Source organism: Lissotriton helveticus, chromosome 9 (genome assembly GCF_964261635.1).
Source record: "Lissotriton helveticus chromosome 9, aLisHel1.1, whole genome shotgun sequence".
Lineage (NCBI taxonomy): Eukaryota > Metazoa > Chordata > Amphibia > Caudata > Salamandridae > Lissotriton > Lissotriton helveticus.
The window spans coordinates 956,793,076-956,817,763 of record NC_136070.1 but is presented as its reverse complement, the minus strand read 5'-3'; the positions used below and the strand labels follow the sequence as shown (position 1 = coordinate 956,817,763).

At 40.0% G+C, this 24,688-nt stretch overlaps 1 protein-coding gene across 5 annotated transcripts in view; it reads left to right on the top strand.

The window, feature by feature from the left end:
- The window catches only part of LOC144782081 (cadherin-related family member 4-like), a 359,291-nt gene that overhangs the window by 170,124 nt on the left and 164,479 nt on the right, over positions 1–24,688 (top strand). For all 5 annotated transcript variants that reach the window (XR_013601103.1, XM_078661234.1, XM_078661232.1 and 2 more), the window contains exons 5-6: positions 9,593–9,684; positions 13,297–13,407. Coding sequence is in view for 4 of the 5 variants with exons in the window: in XM_078661234.1 (XP_078517360.1) it covers positions 9,593–9,684; positions 13,297–13,407 (203 nt within the window). In the remaining variant the exon portion in view is untranslated. The remainder of the gene's footprint in view (positions 1–9,592; positions 9,685–13,296; positions 13,408–24,688) is intronic.

Genomic DNA, 24,688 nt, shown 5'->3' with positions numbered 1-24,688 from the left:
GCTTTAAATGTGACAGCGCTATTGGTATAACAGAAGGGGCCACACAAGCGTCCGTATCCCCTTCTATAATACCAAAGTGCCCGAGGGGGCGTGCAAAAACCCATTGCGCCCCGGGGGCACCATCTGTAATTCGACCCCTTATCATCTTGGCCCTGAAAATACATTAGCTTCTCTCAAAAGCACACTTCACATTAAAGTGTCTACTTTGAGGACTGAGGGCCACATGTATGGAACTTCCTGTTTGTGTTTCCTAAATCAGATGTATGAAACGTCCAGTTTGTGTTTCCTAAATAGCGAATCCTAAGAAATTGATATTTAGGAAAAGCAAAATGGAATGTTCAAAAACAGAGATTTCCTAATAGCGATTTCTATAGAGTAGCAATCTCTATTAGGAAATCACTATTAAGGAAATGCTAAACTATTTGTTCCGAAAGGTACGAATAGTTTTGCATTTCCAAATTTGTGATTTCCTAAAAGGAAATCGCAAATTAGGAAATGCAAAACCAAGGGTGCCTACATGACTTTTCATCGGCATGTAGGTCAATTGACCTGACCTCCAACTTACCAATACTGATGATATGGTTTCGTGTAAATTTCTTTTTTCACTGACCATCCGTATGGACGTCATTAATAGTCCTAATAGGTAGACTAAAGAGGAATTACTTTGGTTCTGATGAAAGCCCTAAGACCCCCCCCCCCTGCTTGATGCCCCCCAAAAAAGATAGTGTTGTACAAATGCCATAGGGGCATGTGTGTGCTGCATGGCATTTAAAAAAAATGCATTTTAGGTGCATTTTTTTTTATTGTACATGGTTACCATCAACTTGGATCCGATGGTATTAGCATTTCCTAATTGGCCATTATGCATCTAGGAAATGCTTTGTACATGTGCTTAGTAAATGGCAAATAGGAAATCCCTATTTGCGATTTCCTACTTAGGGAATCGCAAAATGCGATTTCTACTGGGTCTTTGTGCATATGGAAAGGCTGTATTGCATTTCTTAACAGACATGTATTTTACGATTCTGTCTGTTGAGAGATGCAATTTAATTTCGTACATCTGGCCCTAAGTGATTACTCTATCACTTCCTCAATTTTCCTCTGAACCATTCGAGCACACAGCTGGTCAGCCGCGGCCCGTGGAGAGAGTTCCGTGGGGCAGAAAGGCGGGCGTGGGGTTCTAAACACCGGAATATGGATAATTAGATGTAAGTAAACAATTAAATAAATAAAACAAATTTCGTACCGCGCTCTGCATCGCATTTTGCGATGCAGCAAGCGCTACGAAATTCGTTTAATTCCAGCAGCTGCAGCTGGTGTTATTCAGGGCTCAATCATTGCCCTCTGCTATTTAACATTTAACTAAGTCCATGTCCACTATCATCTCATCCTTTCACCTCAGCAGCTATAACTTTTCTGATGACAGTCAAATCATACTGCGGCTTGAAAATCCATCTAACATTTACTGCTGTAAGTTAGGAAAATGCTTATTGCAGTAGAACTGTTGTCATCACCCATAAGCCATTTGGCTCAAGATATTCGGACCCTCACAATCTTACTCAGCTCAAGTCAAGAAACGTGGGGTAATCATGCACTTTAGCCCATCTCTTGTACCACAAGCAAATCAGGTAGCCAAATGATACTTCAAAATGATGAGATGCTAACTCATATTTTCCCATATCTTGGGCTTCAACAGAAAGACCCTTCCAATGTTACATTAGTACATGGCAATGTAATCTATCTGACAGCTCCCCTGCTAATACTTTTAAAGCGACAAAGAATTCAAAATGCATCTGATAGGCAGCTGCATAGCCTTCGTGCAGCCATATCACACCTGCTCTAATCTCCATTAACATTTTACCTCTGAAATGACAAATAACATTTAAAGCAGTGCTTCTAACTCGTAAACTATCCTTTGCATTGGACCACTCTTCTTCCAACATAAACTCAGTGCCAATCCTCAAACTAGACTTGTGTGCTCAAGATGTACCCCATTAGTAGCAGTACTTCCCTTCAAGAAGTTGCAAACAGGTGGAACGTCATTCTCTGCCCTGGCGCCAAACTTTGGAAATTAATGCCAGCTTGAATAGGAATTGACAGCCCTCACCAATTCCAGAAAGCATTAAAAACATGGGGTTTCACAATAATCAAACACAAATTAGATACGTGTGCCATTCATATAGAGTCCTCTCGCACTTTCAAAGCTAAGTGAAAAGGGAGTAACTTGCTTATCCACTGGGAGCAAAGTAGTGTCTTAAGCTCTGGCACCATCAGTGGCAAACAGCGGTACACACCAAAGATTCTGACCAGCCGGGTAATCACTTGACTACCTCAAGTCCTGGAGAACATATCTCATGTCAGGCACTTCAGTTACAGAGCCACTGGGAGTTTACAGATATGGGTACCTCATCATGTCTTAATGAATTCGCAATTAAGGAATATGTAGGATCGCATAATTATTTGCAAATCCTACATACATAGCGTTTTGCGATTCTCAAATAGCGATTTGCAAAAAATCGCTATTTGAGAATCGCAAAACATTGTGATACATATGGCCCATTGTTTCTTATTTGTTATTGCAAGACTTTCTGATGCCAATTGATCATTGTTGAGTGAGCTCTCCTTATGTTAATTGTTCTAAAAAATCTAGGCCCAGTAAGATGTCTCCACCGGACTACATACTTTTTCAAAGGGAGGAAGCGTTTACATTTTTTATTTCTTTTTTTTTCTTCAACCATAGGTTTTCTTTTATTAACAATTTGTGGAATCACAACTACATTGTAGCTCGATTGGACAATGTTTCTCAATGTGGAGAAATTAAAAATGGTGAACCGCTGGTACTGAACATACCAGCCCTCTGTGCATCTGCTCTGTGACCTTATACACATACTTTTTTCTATGTTTACATAAGCTGACAAAAGAGAGTGTCAGTGGTTGCTAAGGAGAGTCTGAATTGCAGGTGATGGTTTATGGACTAGTAGTACTGGTGCCAATACAAATGTATCATTTATGTGTTGCACTCTAATTTTTCTAGTTAATGTAAATAGATTTCCATCAGGGTGAAGGCAGCACAGGTTTACAAACAAAATATTCAGTGCTGCTTGTTGGATGGTCCAGATTCTGCATCTGCTTACAAAAGGCAGTGTGTCAAGTAGCTTGAAGTAAAATACTCTAGAGCACACTGACATTTTCGACCAATGCGACCCCTTCCAAGAAGAACATTTTCCAGAAAATAACTTTACAAGTGGGTATGGGCCTGGCTGATTTCTTTATTAGCATTCCTGTAATCAGGATAAAATCCCACTGCCACTCAGGCCTCCTGATGGAAAGCAACACATGCATTGGTCAGTTGGCATGCCAATATAGCTTCTTAATCGATGTGGATCTTAGAATACAACCGAACCAAGTAATGGTTACAGGATACACTTGGTAACCAAGCATGTGATGAAGAATTTATTCTCTAACAACCAGTGACTTTTCTTGCATGCACTCCAGAAGAAATCATTTTAGGCTGCACAAGTAGCTTACATGTTTCACTGACTTTTACCTCTATAATGTTCAGATGTATTGACTTAAAATCTAAAGTGATCAATTAGACAGAGGAGCAGCATGAATAAAAGCATTACTGGAGAGAGCCTTTGTGCCATGATCTGCTAGCCAGTAGATTGTGAGATCAACTGGCTATACCAGAACTTAGAACATGGAACTCAGCTAAAACATTCAATGCAGGCAAGGAGAACATGGGCAAATAGATATTTCTCAAGAAAATAAGTGTACAAAATAAATGTTACTGGAAACATTACTATGCTCGAAACTTGATACATTTCTATGCTTGGGTGTCAGAAGGACATCTCACTTCTTTATGTGATAAAAACCTGAAATCACTCTGGAAAAGGAGGGGCTTTCTGGGACAAGCGTCTAGCACACAGAACTTCGGTTTCATTTTTGGTTTCTCCATCTGCTTCGACATGCTAAATACATTGGAGGAAAAAAGTGCAGTAAAATCTGGATTTTTTTGTGTGGAATTTGTTCATCATCTGATTTTCCCGTGTATTTAACAATCCTGTGTAGACTTCACTAGGGGCTATTGCTAAGCTGGACCAATTACTTAACAATACGAACAACCTTGAATACCTGGAAAACATTTATTCCCTATTCCTTACAGGCTGTTTTTAACCTATACTAAACCACCAACAACTACATTCTGCTGGAACTACTTTTATTCTTTTAGTCTATCTCTACTTTGACTTTGTGCTGTTTTTGATATCCATAAAATTATACTTGAGAATACACGTCTCTGAGAGAAACAGGATCCTTAGATCCTTGTCAGCCACTCAACTTTTAAGTACATTTTCGACTTCCTTGCTTTGAGTAATTAAAAGTGTGAACAACCTGGGGTGGTGTGTGAGGTATTGTATTATAACCATAATAATTCATTTATATTCTATTAGACTTTCATTCCATCTTTCACAGCCAATTGTACACCTTCAACTACTAAGCAGCTGTATTTTTCAACCAAACCGTTCATCTTTAGCGTACATAATGCTGTACGAATGTGCTTAATACCTGGCGCATTATAAAAACAATTACAGAGTTCCTGAGAATTAAAAAGGACAGCCTTGCCCAATCTTATGAAACACCCGCTGTGAAAACACTATTACCAGCATTTCAAAACAGCATCAGTGTTGGAATTGTTGATTCATTGAGCTCAGCCCATTTGGAGAAATATTCACTTAGAACAATGGCATAAATCTTGCCTGACATTAAGGGTCTGATCTCGATCTTGGCGGATGGATTACTCTGTCACTATGGTGACGCTATTCCGCCTGCCAAAATATAAATCATATTGTATATAATGGGATTTATATTTTGGTCAACGGGATATCCGTCACCGTTGTGACTGAGTAACCCGTCCACTAATATCTAAATCAGGGTCTAACTTCCCAACGAACCTAACATATTCATACCGATTTCCTTCCATAGTGCATGAGGAAATTCATGCTGATTTAAAGAAGTTTTTAAATACCTTCAATAATTAATCTGAATTGAGACCATTATAAATTACTTGAAATTTGTTCTTAAATCTAGAATCACCAATAAACTTTGCTAACCTTTCTCTTGGTGCTTGTTTCGCCCAGGTGAACAATATGAGTTACTTTAATAATTGGTTATAATTTGAGTTTGGAGGTATAAACAATCTTCTTTCATAACAACTTGTCCCACACAAATCACCGTCCTGACCCTCCAACATACTTGCAACTCTGGGACCAAGATTTTCTCCCTTGGCCATCCACATAAAACAAACTCCTTTCATTTCTGTAAAATGGTAGCCTGTTCACTAATCTGATCCAGACACCAAATAGCTACTTTAATAGTAGGAATCATATTTCACGACAGACTGGGCTTTAACCTCCTTTCTAGTAGTCCCCGACAACCTCGACAAAACAATCTAACCTCCCTCTTTATAGAGGACTATCTAGGCTCAGTTTGTTTTAGAGAGTTGGAAACAAAGGAAATGGTCCATTCCTAATTACATTTAACTGAATAAAAGCGCACCGCCAAAATAGCATCCACAGTCAATATGTTTTTGATTTTACGCGAGAAATGAGTAAGTGGTGGAGCCTTGAGAAGGGTCTCTTTTAGTAGTCTGAAGGCCTTGTTATGAAAATCTAACCAATCAATTGTGGCATCTCTTTTAAAAAGTAAAATTAATGGTGGTGTAATTATTAAAAAATCTAGAGTAGAATTCACATAGACCGTTAATGACCATAATCTATATTTTTGGGGGGCACGTCCCTCTAATCAATTGCTTGCAACAAATTATCTTTCTGAAACATCCCCCTTCTAGCAAATGTATGTGATAGATATTCTACCTCAGGAGAAAGAAATTTACATTTATCTAAATGTTGATGCCATATAGCTCTTTTGTAGAATTGACACCACTCTTCCAAATCTATCATTATTAGACTCAACTGACTCTTTAAAGATCAAACTGTCATCCTGAAAAGCAATCACTCCCGACAAAGTCCAAATAAAACATGCATCGGTTTCTGAGGCATTGGCAGCCAATTCGATTTTGATATATCTATGCACAATAAGATGTCATAAAGTTGGTAATATGTCTTAAATCTCCTTCCAAAATTGCCAATATCTCTTGGATGTGGTGTAAAGGATGATAGTACACAACCATCTGTTTTCTGATGGAACAACCTTCCCTATTTGTTTCCCAGACAGAATTATAGCGGAAAACAACTAAGCAACATCAGCAGGCTTAATGCTTCCCTAACCACATAGATCATTAGTCATGCTAGAACGATCCTTCCTCACATTAATGAGAACATTCCTCAATTTATATCTGACATATCTGGAATTTTTAATTAAATTATTTACTAAACACCATCAACAACAGTCATACAACACACAGTAGAGTCTAAATCATACACACAATAGACAGGAGTTTTGTCATTGAAACTGCAAGTTATATCCTCATTGGCTTGGTGATGCCAACCCAACACATGTTTACTTTTGACGAAAACATACATGTTACCTTCAATTATCCTTATTTCATAGATAATAAAGTTGTCACCGCCTACGGTCCTCAGGTTGAGCATGATGCGCCTACCGTCACCACCAATTCTGCATACCGTTCGGCACAGAATGTTGGAGTGGCATAGCGAAGGAAAGGGTTTTTGGAAAGGGTACTCTGGGGAGAGAGATCTGTAATTATAAATAGACAACAGTTAATCGCCTTAACTTTATTTGTGCCACTTTTTAATTGCATTAATACATGGATATAGTGACCTAAATACAAATTGAGGTATCCTTGTATCTGAGCAGCAATTAGATATTCTCCTTTCTGGGCATTAGCTTAGCCTGTAATTATAATCATGGATCAAATTGGCATCACTTAATTATATTTGATCTGCTCTTATAAAACATAGCCTTTCATAAAACGTTTGCAACAAAGACATACCGCAAATGCAGGAAGTAGAAGCGCACCACCTTCTTCGATTCAGCAGTGGTTAGCAGCATCCTGCTTGGAAGAGGTGGTTAACAAAGGACTTCCAACAAACAAATACTTGTTTTCTATGAGGATGTTAGGCTTCGGGTGTTTCTTTCTTTAGGCCTTGCAATATAACTCCTTATCGTCAAGTGTTTTTTTTACCTGACCACCTTTTCCCTAGTAAAATCTCCAATAATTCACTGAGCCCTCCCTCTCTCCTTTTAGTGACGATCATCGGTATCCTTACTATGAGTGCATCAAGTCAAACAAAGTCTCTAATAAGAACCACGACCTTTAATGGGAGGCTCCATTCTCAAAGTCTCCTGTGTAAGTTGAGGGAGATTCTCGAAATGTCTACAAAACTCTGGCATAAGCACCCTTACTGTAAGAGGCCCACCTAACTTCAAACCCTGAAAGTGATCCATCCCAATTCTTTCTACCATACCCAAAGGCTGTTGTCATTGAGTTCTCATTTCTTATTCTTCCAATGTTTAAGGAAATATTAATCAGATATAATAGTGAATAGAGAGCTAGAGTCTGCGTTAACTTCTTCCTTAACCCATATTTTTTGTCACTGTTGGATAGTTGGTTTGACTCTTCATCCATCCCAAAACAGTGTATTTAAACTCACACACTTACAATCACGCATCATGATATTAACTACATTTCTTCTCTTGCCTAAGAAAAATAGAATTCCAGAGAAACTTTGATGGACTCACTCTTACCAATCACCATCAGAGGCTTCTCTCCAGATTCTTTAGAACTACTAGGGGCGTCCTGGACAACACTCAATATTACATTTATTTTATAATCATCAAAAGAAACTAATTTCTCTTGAATCATAGAAACTTTACTACTTCTGTTTCGAAGAAACATACTTGGAAAATGCCCAATCTTTCCACATTTGGAATACTCTTTGTTTAAAGCAGCTCTAAAAGCCAAAGGATGTGTTAAACCACATCAGCAACACATATTTTGTAGCGCTTCTTTTGCAAATTATAACATGTTTTCCATAAAAGCTTTCACTCTTGTATTTCTAAAAATACAATTTTCTAGAAACTGCTGCTACCTCCACCTTTGCTCTACTAATAGAGTTTTGAAAGAAGAAAAATAACTTTCAACACTTTTTGCAATACCAGCTATTTCCACTAAAGTGGGATTGCGATGCCTGTGTATGTTCTTGTATTTTTTGTTTGAACAACAAAATGCACAATATTTCACAATTTACAAATTGCAGCCAAACCCCTAATGGCAACTACATGAAAGTCGACAGGTTCATAAACCACACGGTGTTGAGTATAACAATTATATTACGTGGTTCCTCTACAACAACGTTTCAGCCTATCTTCAACTTCAATAAATGTGTCACAATCCCGAACATCCACTCCAGACAGAGGTGATATTGTTGGAAAATGTTCGAAAACTTCTTGACCCTCAGAGATTTTTTCAGTTTGAATCAAATGATCTATCTTTGATGGCTCACAGATATTATTTTAAAAGCCTAAGCCATTTCTACCACCGCAATCAATGTTATCCAGGTTTATTCCTACATTGAGATGACTGATTACCACACTGCATAGTGCTAACTCTCTTTGAATGCCCCCGAAGGGGTAAAGGAAGAACAAACGAAACCCAGGAGAAAGGAGTACCCCCTTCTAACTGAACACTACATATGCATAAGGCACTTTGCGAAATTGAATGAAGCCAAACCATATGATGTAGAGCCCTAGTTCTTCCTCTTGTGACCAACTAGGTCACTTTCCTGGTAATTCTCTTCACTTTCCTGGTAATTCTCATTCAAACTCACTTTGCTGAGCGGCTGCAGGAGACATGGTGACCGATCAGTAAAACTACATTGCCTTCAAAGAAGCTGCAGTGGTGGTGTTTCTCTGAAGGTACAGAGATTTCAGCCAGGTAGGCAGAGATCTCTATATATGGTGCATTAATCCGCCAGAGTGACGAAGGGCATCAACCCCTGCAACCAGGCAGGACAGCTGTCCTCACAATCAATAAAGAAGGCTGTTGAAAATTGCCTGTTGTAGGCAGGACCACTATGCCTCATTTTGTCCAAGCTGCTGATATGGCCTATCAGCAAGGGCCATCTGGTGCCACACTGCTGATGAGGACCAGGCAAGTTTTACAGTCTTGGTTTACTCCACTAACAGCCCTACTTACAACTTGTACCGCCAAAATACCAGCAATTTAGAGTCTGTTTGTATGCACCAACACCACCCACTCTCCCACCTGATCACATAGCGATCTTCCCAAAACAAGGTAAAACCCCAGAAAAATCTGTAATGTGGATCAGCAATCAGTTTATATAATGCAAACTTCATCAACTTTACTGTAGAAAATACACGTAAAAACAACAAAAGAACAAGAATGTTATTGTGTGTATGGGGTCGGTTTCAAAGGATGGGCTCTTTTTCTTTTAAGAGAGCCCACTGAAAATATATACTTTAATAACGCAATCTTTAAAGTTGTGTTCCATTTGCAGAATAAAAAAGCCAAGCATGGCCATAGAGAAAGAGTGGCGAACATGGCAGGGAGAAGATTGAGTTTTAACTTTGTCTCTTATTGTTTCTCCAGGTGAAACTGTACAGGTGACTGAGGACACCACACCCCTGAGTGCTATGTTTTACGTCATTGCTACAGATCCAGATAGTGGCAGCCTCCTAAATGTAAGTGTCCAGGTGCTTGGTCACTTTTGGTAGTTTAGAAATGTTTTAGCATATTTAAGTGGACCTTACATGCTCAGAAAAAGCAATTTCCAAATTAAATGTCCACATCCTGATTCACAAATTTACGATGACTGGAATTTTGGAAGCAAACATTATACCGACCTAAGTAGAAAATCCACCAGTATGGACTAATGAATCTGTGGCTGGTAAAGACATTTCATATCTCGTTTCCCACTCTGAAGGCGAGTCCAAAACTAATCCAACCAGCATGCCTGTGTGCCTTTTCCATGTTGAGAAAAACGAAATCCCTCTTATGTCACAGTGGTGCAGGCGATTGGGTTTATCCATTTGAAACAATGTGCTCACACAGAGAAAACAAGCTTTGACGGCTCTAATAGGTCTTTTGAGTAGCTGCAGTGACTCAAGTCATTACTAGATGTCCCTCTTGAGGCAGAAGCAACAGCTTGAAGTCTTTAACATATAGAATTATACATGTGTAACAGTGAATTAAGGGGAGGTTTTTCACCGAGGGGGTCTGACTGACGTCAAATAGACAACTAATACGAATCTTGAGTTGTCTATAATGCACTCAGAACCTCGAGGAGAAAAGCATCTCTGTAATTCACTTTTCACCCATCTAAAATGTTATGGTGTGAATGGTCCCCAAAATCGTCTGCCCCTGCCTTCAAATATTGTGCAGGGGATAATGGGAGAGCTATATATAACCTGTCCTCTCCTCCCTGATCCAAATATGAAAAATACATGTCATAACAGCTATCTTTAACCAAAAAACACTACCTTCCGTGTCTTCCTTCCCCCATTCTGCAGCTGTGCTTTCTGCTTACAGTATGTGGTCCAGTTTAGATTCCTATATAAGTACATGTTCTTCAATTTAAAGTATGCCTTTAAATTTCTTATTAGTCACTGTTTATACAATGTAGCCCCTTCATTGTTTGTATTATGTCTGTAATATAGTTTTTATGTCTTATATATCATTGTTAATGCTGGTATAGGTAATCTCTTTCATTATTAATGGTTATTTACATTTTTTATATTGTAATATGTACCAATACTTTTATGTTCGGTATTATTCTTTGTATTGTGTTTCTTAAAGTTTATGAAAAATGTACCTAATAAGATATTTTGAACTAAAAAAAACAGACTAGCAGAGCTGCACTGACAGGCTCTCGCAGAGCCTTGTCACATAGCCTGGAAGGCCTTTGTGACATCACAACAGTGAATAACTAGTTTTGTTATCAACTGTTGTGATGTCATAGCAACGAGTTTTGACTTTCAGAAACTGAAATAAAAGGTAGAGGCTTACAAGACTATCCTAGATGTCTCTCCTGAGTGGGAAGCCACTGCTTAAAAAGCCTTTTACAAACTTGCTGTATCCTCAAGTTACTACTAGATGGCGCTCGTTAGTCAAAAGCAACTGCTTGATAAGTCTTTAACAAGGCTGCATACTCTTCACAGTGCTGAAATGGTGTGGCTGAAACATAAAAAAAGTGTATGAACACTTGGCTACTCTAATGCATTGTGCTTGTTTTCTATATGAAACATAACTATTCCAAAGCTAGCTTATAATGTACAGTCAGCAGTGCAACTTTCAATACATGTCATGATTGCTTTGGAACACTTGTGATGACTGCCTAGCATACATTTATACTAGTAGTTACTAGTAAATGCAAGTTCCTTAAATACTATTCTTAGCAAACTGGTTGTTAAGTGGCACCACACATGCATGCTAGTAAATAGCAGTTGTTTATACTAATGATCACTGGCCTATGCTGTTCTGAGGAGAAGCAAAATTAAAGATTTAATATATAATTGAGACTGCGTTCCCATAGGAAAGTGATTTTTTTGTTGTGCTAATAATTAAGCTTCAAAATGTATAGATTTATAGCGACATGGTACTACTGAAGGAAGTACCAAGGGAAAAAATGACAAATGACGTAGATTGATTGGCTGGTCCCATGGGAGTGAGATGAGTCCCACTATACCTAGCACTGTGATTGGATATCCTCATTATGAAGATAAATGTTGTGGTCGCCATTTTTGGGCTCGGTCGCTGTGTTCTGCATATTAAAATAAAACAGCATATCGCGGGCGGTGTTAGGGTACCCTGACCCCCTGGCCCTTGTCCTAGAGGGCCACCCTGGTGTTAAAGTGGAAAATAATTTTGTTTTGCATCGCCTTAAAGTTAGGTGGGTGACTGTTGATGTTGAGTGACTGTGGCTTTTGGCCAGCAATGAGGGTTTGGCCAGATGCTGGGTGTTGGGTGCCAGGCCTCACTACAGGACAGGCTCTGCGCCAAATCGCAAGGCTGAAGGGTGAACAAGGTGTGCAGCGGAATGCTGGGCGCCCTTGTGGGGTTGGGTGCAGGGTCTGCCAGTAAGTCATGCCTTGCACCCGACCCCCTGCTGCGCCCCACCACAAGCTGTACTCTGTGTGTGGGGGTGGGGGGGGGGGGGGGGGTTGGGATAGTTAGATATAATAATAGAATCTTATTTCACATTTAAAAGAAACCCTACAAATTCTCTGAAAATACCAAAGGTTAAAGTGGCATTCTAGTTAGGCATGGTATTACCTTATTTTACATTAAGAAAAACCTTTGAAATTCAATGAAAAAACTAAGGTTAAAGTGACATTTATGTTAGGTGAAAATATCAGTTATAAAATACTATTTTAAACTCAACAAAACACTGAAATTCACTAGTTATTGTTGACTTAAGTAAGTATAACCGGCGCACTTGCCATGCACTGCTTATGGCCTCACTTATTACATCACTCATGACATGTTTAATGATATAATTGATAACGTCACTGATGATATCTGATGATATCTGAAGTGACACTATTAAAGACATCAATGTGCATGGCAAGCAATAGGTACTTCAGTTAACTATGACTAGTGAATTTCAGTTTTTTTGTTGCTTAAAAGGGTATATTTTAAAATGACATATTCACCTAACTATAATGTCACTTAAACCTTTTTCCCAATATATATATTGCCCAGTGGTGGTCGCCTCTGGGATTTCCAGGGCCAACTTAATGGTTCAAATGTTCAAAACCAAAGAAATTCATCACCTGTAGTAAACTCTGGTGACTATAATTCATGTCCTAAAGTAACTATAACACCCCGCTCGCCATGCACTGCTAATTAGCGCACGTATTACATCACTCATGACATCTTCTATGACATCACTGACAATATCACTCAGCATTTGCAATTAAATTATTGATAAGAAAATTGTGCATGGCGAGAGCATGAGTTATAGTTACTTAGGGCACCAGTTATAGTTGCCAGAGCTGCCGAATGCTGTGTTTGCTGAATACCTAGGCTGCCTGGTCCTGATTTACCCCCAAGCTTCTTTCTCCAATGATCCTATACTTTATCTTTCTACATCTCACACTTGCAGGGTCTTTCCGTACCTGCTTTCTCCCTTTTTTCACCGTTTTGCTGTATTTCTCTTCCTTCTCGTACTCCTTTTGTGCCTTTCTGTCTCTTAATCTGGGTTAAAGCCGGATGACAAAACCTCCCGACCTCCAAAAAGCCCTGCCTTTCTCCTGTCACTAATAAGACATATGTTTGGTTCTCTTTTTTATTAGTTCAAGATTGCATGGGTGGTGCCCTCAGTTGCTTCAGGGCGCTTCTCCATCTCCAGTGGTGGAGCTATACTTGTCCCGGAGAACGGATTTAACTATGATGCTGGAGACAGGGTAAGCATTTGGACTGTACCACTTCTGTTCTTAAATGATATTCTGTTTAACTGTTCTACTCTCGGGTCACAGAGGAGAAAGGCCTGGGCCAGACTTGCCAGCTGGACACACTGTGTCCTGCTTTCAGATCTGAATTATCAGGCCATCCAGCCCTTTGAAATCTATCCCTTTTAAGGAACCTGTCATTGAGCATAGTTGTTCTGGCCCTGGATGTGAAAAACTCTGCAGAATGCAGGTTAATATTGCTGCCAAGAAGAGAGACATGAAGGTAGTGTATTAATTGGTGTTGACAGACATTTATTTTCAATTTTCTATTCAATAACAAGTTTATTTAGACCATAGTCCATTAAACATAAATACATTAACTAATGCCATGCAATACAATTACTTAAATGTAAAATAAAAAACTCAGAATTACTATTGTTTACCTCTTGTAACCTCCTAATTGGGCTTGTATACTTATTTCACCATGTTGATCTAAAAGTTTACATTTCACTGTCAATAAAAAACACCCAATTATGTTAAAACAAGTCATGTTCAAAACGAATTTAGCAGCTTCCTTTCGCCTTAACACCCTGTATTGTCTTAAAATTGTCTTTACCTTTTTTTATCTTTCAAGTCAATAAAATATGACAGTTTGGATATTTCACCTGCAACCCACAATTACAAAGTCTCTCCCTTAAAAACACAGCCATCTCTAAATTAATATAAAATAGGTTGGCACCAAGCCAATATTTAAAAAAATGTGCTTCTCCTTTCTGTTGCCCAGGGAAGCTACAGATGGGAAAGAGAATGGATTTTGCCCCGCACACATATGTATTCTGGATTTCTTAGTCAGCATACCTCTAAGATCTATCTCTCTCCTGAGATTTTGTCAATTATTGAACGCAGATCACTTTTTGGGGGAGTTAACAATTCAGTTATAATGGAAGAGTCGCAGCAAAACCTTTTCTTAAAATATCTCTTCTCAAAATTGCAGGCCATTTTAATTCACTTTTCACAATCTCATCTCTTCAGTATGAAACCATCTTTCCCTTCCCTGACTTAAAGAGCCTCTTCCAAAATTTCAAGGCTGCTCTCTTCGAGAAGGTTATGCTATGATGTAAGCCCGGTTTCCAACCTTATTGCTTGAACCCTGGCTGCCTTTGGCAGATTCAGGATACATTTCAAAGACTGCCCCTTCATATTTTCCCAATTCTGCATAGCACCTAGGAATGAGATTTCAGCATCATATAAAACTTGCAAAAACAACAGTTGATGGGCAGAATGCAGAACAATGTCGTACATTCACCCCAGTACAGAGATCTGGGCCTAAATCCATTGTTGTTTTGCTCACCATGCCATTCCAATTTGAACCCAGCCATATGCAAATCAGCCTTGACCCGGTGCCTCATGGGAACAGTCCAGCCCGAACTGCCAAGCCAGGTCCTCCCTGGACTGGAAACAAGCATCCTAGGACCTTGGATCCTAGCAAAATAACGATGGATGAAACCCAGATCTGTGACTGAGGTGACTGTTTTGCCATTGTGCAACATTCCGTCCATCATCTTGTGTGTTTTGCTGTTCACCCTATGTGGGAAGGGTATGCCCAGACATGGGTCCTGAGCTCACCAAGCCACTGGAGTCAAGCTATCCTGGCTGAAGACGGCTGATAGCCAGAAACCGGTCCAAGGATGCCTGAGTCCGGTCCAGGGAAGACATGGCTTGGCAGTTCGGGCTGGACTGTTCCCATGAGGCACAGGGTCAAGATTGATTTGCATATGGCCATGTCTGAACTGGGGTGGCTTGCTGAGCAAAATAACAATGGATTAAACCCAGATCTGTGACTGGGGGTGAATGTTTTGCCATTGTGCAACATTCCGCCCATCATCTTGTGTGTTTTGCTGTTCATATAAAACTTGGTCTGGACCAATGCTTTAAAAGCTGTAATTATAGGGGGCCTTTCCTAGCCCCATATTAACTTCTAAACATACATAATCCTCTAAGTATAGGGATGGTGTTTGCTTTTATCATTTCACTGTGGTTTTCCAACCTAAATTTGATGAGCATACCAAGGTATCTGTATGTACCTACTTCCTCTATCCTTTATGCATGTAAGTATCACTTATAAATATTTTTGGGGTGTCCCAAAAACATTATTTTGTGTTTCTCCATATCAATCACCAAATATTGTTCTTTATAGTATTGGCCAAATACCTTTAATTTTCTCTGAAGGCCCACCTGGGTCCTGTCTAGGATTACCAGGTCGTCAGCATAGAGTAGACAGGTAGCATGTCTTACCCCCATCTTTGGGGAGAAGGACCTTGTACTTGATTTAACCTCCGGTAGATCTCTCAAGTAAAGTGCAAATAAAGTTGGGGCCAGCGCACAACCTTGCTGCAGTCAGTTTCTTATTTAAATTTCTTTGACAGTCTATCATCTTTTTTCAAATCTACTCTTGCCCAATTCTCTGTATGGAGTTTTCACAAGAACCACATTAACCCTTTTGGGACTACTAACCTTTCTAGATTATTCCATAGGATCTCCGATTTACCATGTCAAAAGCTGCCCTAAAATCAACATAGCACCAATACAAATTCTCTTTGGTATTGATTGCCTTCTTTGCAATCGACCTCAGACTAAAGCAATAATCCATTGTGGAATGACCGTCCTTAAACCTTTCCTTCTGTAATGGGATTAATGCATTCTCATTGACCCAGTCCTTATCTTTCCTCAAAACTCATTTTCCATATTCTTTTGCCCCAACATCTGTCAGACTGATTAGCATATCATTTTTCAGATCTGAGAATGACTCTTTCTTATGGGTGGGTTTGATTATGGCACCTATCCAAATTTCAGGCATTACTCAGGTTAATGTTATTGCTTCAAACAACCTACACAATGCCTTACTCAATAATCAGTGTTAATCGTTATCATAATGACTAGGACAGTATCTGGCCTGGCTGCTCTAGTAAAGGACATACTATTTATTATTCCCTTTATAGATTTTGTTGTAATATTTTACAGGTGCTCCCTGTCCATGTTAAAAACATCCTGTACTACCCTAACCTTCCCAGTTGGATATATGGTTCTAAGATATTCATTCAATGTTTGTTCTGCTACCAAGCACCCTACGTTATAGGGGTTGTTTCCCATCTCCCAATGCACCAGGTGTCAAAATCTTTTTATATCTTTAATTACTAGTACCTGTTGCATTACTTCCTAATTCACATGATATTATTTCTTTCTTTTCCTGTAGTGTGTTTCTATACGTCTGCTGAATCCTACATATCTCCCACCTAGTCAGGTTTATCCAGCCCCTTCTCTCTAGACTACTAAGGGCCCTTAGCTTAATTTTTTCTCGATGTCATTCTCCATCAAACAATCCTTTTTTGCAAGATTGATTCTTTACTCTCTGGCTGGCCCCTTATGGATCTTACTTCACTCTACTTTTATACAGTTTGTTATTTCTTTCACTAATTTCATGTACCAGCTCCTCACTTCTGAGATCCTGACTTTATTATTCTCAACCTCAAATTGTATCTTCAGACTTGCAAATAATTCTAACTCTTTCTCCTCTAATCTTGTTGAGATTCTTCTAGGGCAACTAATATCACTTATGATTATCTTATCCCAGTCCCTCAGGATTTCCAACTTGAGGCAAACACGCAGCTGCCAAGTTCACTCCCCTCTTTTGTAAGTAGCAATTTTCGCATTATTGTCGATTACCAGCTGACCGCAATTCGTTTACTTATATTTTTCACAAGTTCTTGTTTATTGCGTGCTAGGGGTATGTATGACCACAAAAATGTGAAGAGTACATGCAAAAAAGGTTAAAATACCATTTGTGCCCGCTATTCTCACTTTATACGTGAGCATGTAAATTCGATGTAAAAAACACACTAGGGCCCAGATTTCAGAATAATTCAATTGTGTGAAAGGGAAAGAGCATAACAGTTCCATACCTTCTAATTTATGGCGCTGTTTTCTTATCTTCCTGCGTTGGAGCACTTCAGGCTGCCATGCTCCAACGCACACACTCTTGCGCCATTGTGCAATGGTCTGTTCATTCTGTAAGGAATCATTTTTGTTCTGGAAGAAGGCTCTTCCAGTACAAACTCCCCCTTTAACATTTCTCCTGCTATGTATGTGTGCTGCACAAAGCGGCATGCATACTTAGTAGGAAAATGAGGTGAAATGAAAAATTTCTCCCTATATACCTGCCCCGAGGAGATGTAAGAATTTCGTGCCAATCCCTGTCTTTGAATGTTTGTAGATAGAGATTTGCATCAAAACCCACGGGGTTTGCGTGGGAATGCCCATGTACTACCCATGGAACACCCCTTTGACACAAAGTAGCTCAAAGCAGCTACACTTTGCGTTACTTAGGGAAACTATCCAAAGCAAATCGTGATTCTTGCCTTTTGAATGACATTCACATGAGGTGTACCAATAAAGTTACAGAGTAAATATGATTTATTGTCTTTCTATTTGGGTGTGATGCCAGCTCACACCTTGGTTTCAGGAGAAAGGCAATTGGCTGGTGAAGCTTGATCTGAAGGATGCTTATTTTTCAGTACCATTAGACAAGGAGAGTTAGATATTTATGCAGTTCAGGTGGAGCGCTTAGTTGTTCCAGTTTCCTTATTTGGCCTTCTGTCTTTCATAAGCTCTGTGTCATGGTATGTTATGTAAATTTGTATGACTCACTAATCACCCAAGTGGGTATCCAGGCACTTGGGCAGGTATCTAGGTGTGGGGTCCCAGAAGTGAGAAGGAGGCTCTGATGTGTTGAGGAAGGGCGTTCCATGTTTTGTGTGCAGTGTAGGAGAATGAGAAACCTCCTATTTTGGGAGTGTGTGCAAGCGAGAGCGAGGCAGAGGCATGTCTGGTGGGTTGATGAAAGTGTATGCAGCTGTACAGGTATCCTGGTTCTGTGTTGTGTAGGGCTTTGTATGTTCGCTTGAGAAGTTTGAATTGGCTGCACTTGTGAATGGGGAGTCAGTGAAGCATTCTGAGGGGCAGTGTGATGTGGATGCAGCATGGAAGGTTGAGTACTAGTCTTGTGGCGTTGTTCTGGATGGTGTGGAGTCTGAGTAGGAGTTGTTTGGTGATTTCAGCATATAAAGTTGTTTTGCTGCAGTCCAGCCTGCTGGTGATGAGAGTGCTTGCATGACTGTCCATCTGGTATTCGGAGGCAACACTTTGAAGCTCTTTCCCATACTTTTTGGGATGTGGAAGCAGGAGGTGCACATTGTGTTCACTTGAGCCATTGTATTGAGCTTGTCATCTAGGATAATATCTAGATTTCTCATGTGGTCTGTGGGTGTTGGTCCTAGCTCCGATCGGCACCATGTGGAGTCGCGTGGAGAGGTCTTGTTGCCAAAGACCAGTACTTCTGTCTTGTCGGAGTGGACATTTAGTGGTGTATCACAAAGGTGTTTTGGCCAATGGTATTTTTTTTAGAGCGAGAGTAGTTTGGTTGATTATATATCTGAACGGCATTTTGTTGATGTCTCTGGAATGGTCAGAGCACCTGTATTAGTAAAGGGTGGTTAAAGTGTTGTTGGAAAGTATAGGTTTTATGATAAATGTAGAGAAATCTGTGATGATTCCAGGCAGGTTTCTAGACTTTTTGGGTTTCAATAGAACATGATTCAGGCAAGGCGTTTGTTACCAGAGAGAAAGATAAATCAAGGGAGAACTGTCCCTGAGAGATTTGACTTGTGTAATTGGTGTCTTATCTTCTTTGATGCAGGGCATTTTAGGGTCTTTTACAGTCGAGGGGCCTTTAGAGACTTGAGAACATTGGTCAGACGAACGCTCTGTGGTATGCAGATATGGTTATGTTGTCATGGGAAGGGTGAGAAGAGTTGATACAGTGGCTAGACAATTTGGAGGCATAGACTGGATGGGTCGTTTTGGATCGACCCAAAAAGTTGCTTTGGAGAGAGATCTGAGCAACTTCGATTGGGGTGCTAGCTTAGGAATTCTAGGAGGCAGATGGAAGATGATCAGGTAGGAAAAAGATCTTCGTATAAATTGTCTTTGAGCTGAAGGCAGGTTTGCATGCTTGAGGAGTTTTTCAACAATACTTTGGAGAGAAATACTTTTTCGATTCGCATGAACAATGTATCAGACATTGATTATATAAATTGCTTGGGTGGAAGCAGATTGACACAGTCTTACCAAAGAATATGAAATATTTATTTATGGAACAGAGGATATTGTGGGAGACAGAGTATTTAACAAGTCAAGAGAATTTGGTTCACAAGTTTCCTCAGGAATTTCAGCGATTGGAAGCTGGATTAGGAAATTTGTGGACATGGGGAGGAGGGCACGGGATGGTGACTTATTTGTTAGCAGATAGAGTTTTCAGATTGAGAGGTATTTCAGTTCAGTACCAGATCCCACAGTGTGGACAGTGAACACTCTTCAACATACTTAGTTAAGAATGGGAGGTTATACATTTCCTCCTTTTGCAAAGATATAGAGACTGTGGTTGAAGATGAGATAAGTGTCAGATTGTTCTGGCTACTCCCTTTTGGGCTTCTCAATTGGGGTTTCTTGGTGTTATAGAGTTAGCAATCGAAGAACCCTTTTTGATTCTGGTGTGATAGTTAAAGGTTCTGACGGAGAGGACCATTGTATGGTGTTTAGCCTTCTAATCTGGAAAGTTTCCGGAGATCTGGAAGTTGCAAGGGCTTTTTTAAGAGAGATTCAGGAGCTCCGTAAATAACCCTGGACTCCAAGGACTGTGAATAATTTCTACACAAATAAGAGCAGGGCCCAAAGGTTTTCTGAGGAGTCTACCTTCGGTTCTGTCAAATGCAAGGGTATCTGTATACAAAAGGATATCTAACCTTGATTAGACCTCGCTGAGGTACTGGGTTTTTAAGAACCGCACAGACACCGGTAACCCAGCGGTGTCAGGGAATACACACCCAGAGACCTCGGGTTCTTCCTGATCCAGACCACTGAAACTCAGAGTCTTCTAGGTGAAGTCAAAGATTAGTTTATTGGCTGCAACCAAGGTAACAAGTGTCCTAGAAGTACAATACGGGTATATTCTCAGGAGACTGCACGCCTTTACAGAGTCAGGCTTCTCTTCTTATACACAATTTTAGGCTTCAGGCAAAACATTCTTGGTTGTAAAGTAAATCGTTAACATATTTTTAGTACAAAGAAAAAGCAGAGTCATGATGACATGTCCATATTTCACTTCGTGCTGCCTACAACAAATCATTTGGCAAGGCCCAACATTTCATCAGATATCATGGACCCCTAATAAAAACGGGCACCTTCCCACCATAAAGTAAGTGAAGCAAAAGAGTGGAGATAGATGTGAGCGAGATATGGCAGGTGTGCGCGCTGAAATGGTTTTATGGTTTGTTGAGCCTAGATGCTATCTTGCTCGGCCACTGGGAGGGGAACTGGCTTAACGAGTTCGGCCTGGGGCAATGGTTCCAACTTGTACAGGTCATGGAAAAGTCGATTTAAGGAGTATGTGTCCTTGTGGAATCGAATTCAGCTGGATTAAGGCCTATGTAAAGGGCAACACATAAATGGAAGCCAAGGGTTCAGAATGTAAGTGACGATTTCGAGGTGAAATCGTCACTCGAATATGCTGAAAATACATGTACATGATGTACTCGTCATTCTCGGTCTTTTGATACCAAATTCGTCATGTTTCGACGAAGTTTTAATTCTCGAGTCCAGAACTATTATATGAATCCAGATTTTCAGAACCACATCATGCCTCTTTCTTCCACCTCCCTATCCTTCTTGAATCTTTGTGTCACTCTTGCAGGTACTTTGTCATCGCTGTTTTCCACCTTTGCCACCGTGTTTCTACCTATCTCTTATTTCTTCCATTTCTGCATGTCTATGTCTTGCTCTGAGTCAAAGTCTGATGAGGAGAAACAAATTCTTAGCCACAAAAAAATGAGTGCTGGTGCAACTACCTGTAATCAATGGCGCAAATTACTAATTGTATAAGATCGTTTGTCTCATCTCTTGCTTTCCTACATCCTTGGCATGTTCCACATTTGCAACCATTTCTTCACTTTACTTCCTATCTGGGTTGGCAGAAATGGCTGTTTTTGATGATGGCTTCATAACCACAGGTTCTGACAAGGATGTTTTAGATCCGTCCCAAAAGTGGCAAATGTCACCCAAGGGAAACCAATAGGTATCACAAGCCTTCACAATGTCTATGGTAATCAATACATCACACAGCAATGACAATATTCGATAATCCATTAACTATTCATCTGATGTTACTATTGGTGAATCTACTCCTAACAGAACCATTTTGGTCACAATGAGCAAACTGCTCAATAAGCCTAGACAGGCTTTTTACCAGTACTTTCAATCATAAATTGTTGTTTTTTTATATTTCGTCGGTCTAATTGATCTTAGGAATTCACATTGCGTCCCATTATCGTTTTTTGGCGAGATCAATACATTAGTTTATTCATTTGCTGAAGGGAGGGTGTATGATCCAATGAATGTGGCTTCACAAAAGATGTCCATCAAAATTGAGGCAATTGCTTCCTTTCCCTAAATGTAGTACTCAACAGATAAACAATCAGGTCAAGAAGCCCTTGTTAAATTAGGAGAGGCTTTACATGATTGCACAGTCAAGTCAAGTCAAGTCAAGTTCAACTTTATTCGGATTCCAAAAAACCCATAAAATCACATCACAAATTTCCAGCAAAGTTGATAAAATTAGATCCATATTACTCAATTTACAATACTGTACAATAACAATTGCACAGTCTCTATGAGGTCCTAAACATCCTTGCCTCTTCATTCCACTGCAGCTCCATTGAATGCAAATCCTTGGTTTCAACTACCTCCACACTCTACAGGCTAGACATGACACCAAGTAACAATTGGTAACAGGCCATAAATAATCTCCTGGAAGCAGTAATCATTAGATCCGATGCCTCTTGGCTGTTGTAGAAACAGAATGAAGATGTACATGATGAGTGTATCCATCTAAACCAAATTCAGTAACAAAATGCTAACAATATAAAAACTAGAAGGGAAAACAATGTCAGGATTCTTGGAGTGTGTGCTTGATGGGCATCATGTCCAGTGTTGCTGAGACCTGGTCATATTTCTTAGACTCAATGATACAAGCTTGCTATGGGTTGGCCTTGGAGACTGCGGCAGACAGCCCAGTGGCAGCTGGGGAAGTGAAGAAGGGTGGTGTCACAGGGTAACACAGATCAGCACTCCAGGGCAAGGTAGAAAGAGAAAGAACCTTCAAAAGAGCCAAGCAATTTTGGAAAACTTGAAATATTCTGGAACAAGCCTGAATGTTCTGCACACTTCCAGGTCAGTAATAGCTTGGAAGATGTATGCACCAGTCACAGCATTACACTTTGCCTGGCAAGAGAGAGAAGGGCTTTCTCTTCCTGTCCCATAGTTTGGAATGTTTATGTTCTCTTTTGTGTTACTCTCTTTCAGATCCCTAGAGTGGTTAGGGCAGCTCAGGTTAACCCTTCCTTCTACAGATAGTTAGCTTTGCTCGCTGATATTCCTGAATTCCTGCTCCAGCTTCGAAGACTTCAAATCAACCTGGCTCATGCAGTTTCTATTATTGGAGGTGGACATTTGTATTTGGTTCCCTGACTGAATGCTGGCCGTGGGGGCTGGTCACGGCCTCTCCGCATACATCCTCTGGGAAGCCATTCTTCTGGTGCGCACCAGACATTGCATTCTGTTATTCACAAGTATACTATAGCCTTATAGCCCGCCGTAAAGGGCTATACCGGCTATTAAAGGCCCTGGGACTTTAATAGCCTGTATAGCCCAGCTACGAAGGGCTATAAGGCTATTAGAACATTCTGCCACTAGAGGGCAGAATGTTCTAACAAAAAAAACCAAAGCCTTATGGGAGCGTGAGGGGATTTGAATCCCCCTCAGGTTCCCTGAAGCCTTTGTTCACAGCCAGAGCTTTGTCCATAGCCAGAGCAGTGAACAAAGAAACATTGGAATGTTGGAGATCCAGGCTTATACCAGCCATTATAAAGCCGAAGCACTCCATTGTTTTCAGTGGAGCCCCCAACATTCCAATGTTCTAATTAAATTTATGTTACCTTGTCTTACAGAATTATAAGAGTCCCCAGTCAGTCTATTGCAGATCGAGAGTCCGTGCTTCACGCCATCCATCAGCCTATTCTCCTTACATTAGATGGCTGAGATGTTTTTACTCTACAGGAAATTTCCACTGCATTATCTTCCCTCACCAAAGCAAAAACTCCAGGTCCCGATGGTTTTCCGGTTGAATTTTATTTACACTTCTCTGACCTTCTTTTGCCCCAACTTCTCTCTCTATTTCAGTCTTTCTGCTCTACTGGTCTTGCCCAAGGTTCCTTTCAAGATGCCGCTATTTGTCTTATCCCTAAGGAAGGTCGTGATCCGAAATTCTGTAAAAATTATCGCCCTATCTCTTTGGTTAATGTAGATTATAAATTGTATGCTAAATTGTTAGCCCTCCGTCTTGACCCCTTTATGGCATCCCTTATTGGTAAAGAACAATGTGGATTTGTTAAAGGTCGTCTCACGTCGGATAATTCCAGATTGTTTCTCAATGTTTTAAATAAAGCTTCTTCTCTTTCTATCCCCCTGGCCGCCATCTCTGTGGATGCTGAAAAAGCCTTTGACAGAGTTGATTGGTCTTTCCTACTTGCTTCCCTAAAATGGCATGGTTTTGGTCCCAAGTTCATCTCATTTATTTCTTTAATCCAATCTACTCCCAAGGCTTCAGTTTTAGTGAATGGTCAGCTCACTTCCTCTTTCACACTACAACGTGGAGTCCGTCATGGGTGTCCTCTATCCCCACTTCTTTGTATTTTAGCTCTTGAACCCTTTCTCTCCTCTATTCGTAACAATTCCTCGATTTCTGGTTTTCCATATGGAGAACATCAACTCAAGTTATCTGCTTATGCAGATGATATTCTTTTATTTATTTTCGATCCAATTTCTTCCGTCCCCTCTTTATTAGCTGAGTTTGAGAAGTTCTCTTTTGTCTCAGGATATAAAATCAACTCCGACAAGACCGAAATTCTTCCCTTAAATAAATATTGTCTCCCACACTTCTTTACCTCCACAGGCTTCGCTTGGAATAGTCATAAGATAAAGTATCTTGGGGTTCTTTTTACTAACTCTATTTTCTCTTCTGTCAAACTCAATATGAATGCAGTCTTTTCCAGAATTGAAAGTTTACTCTCTTCTTGGAACCCCCTCTTCCTTTCCTGGTGGGGTCGTCTTGACTCTGTCAAGATGATGA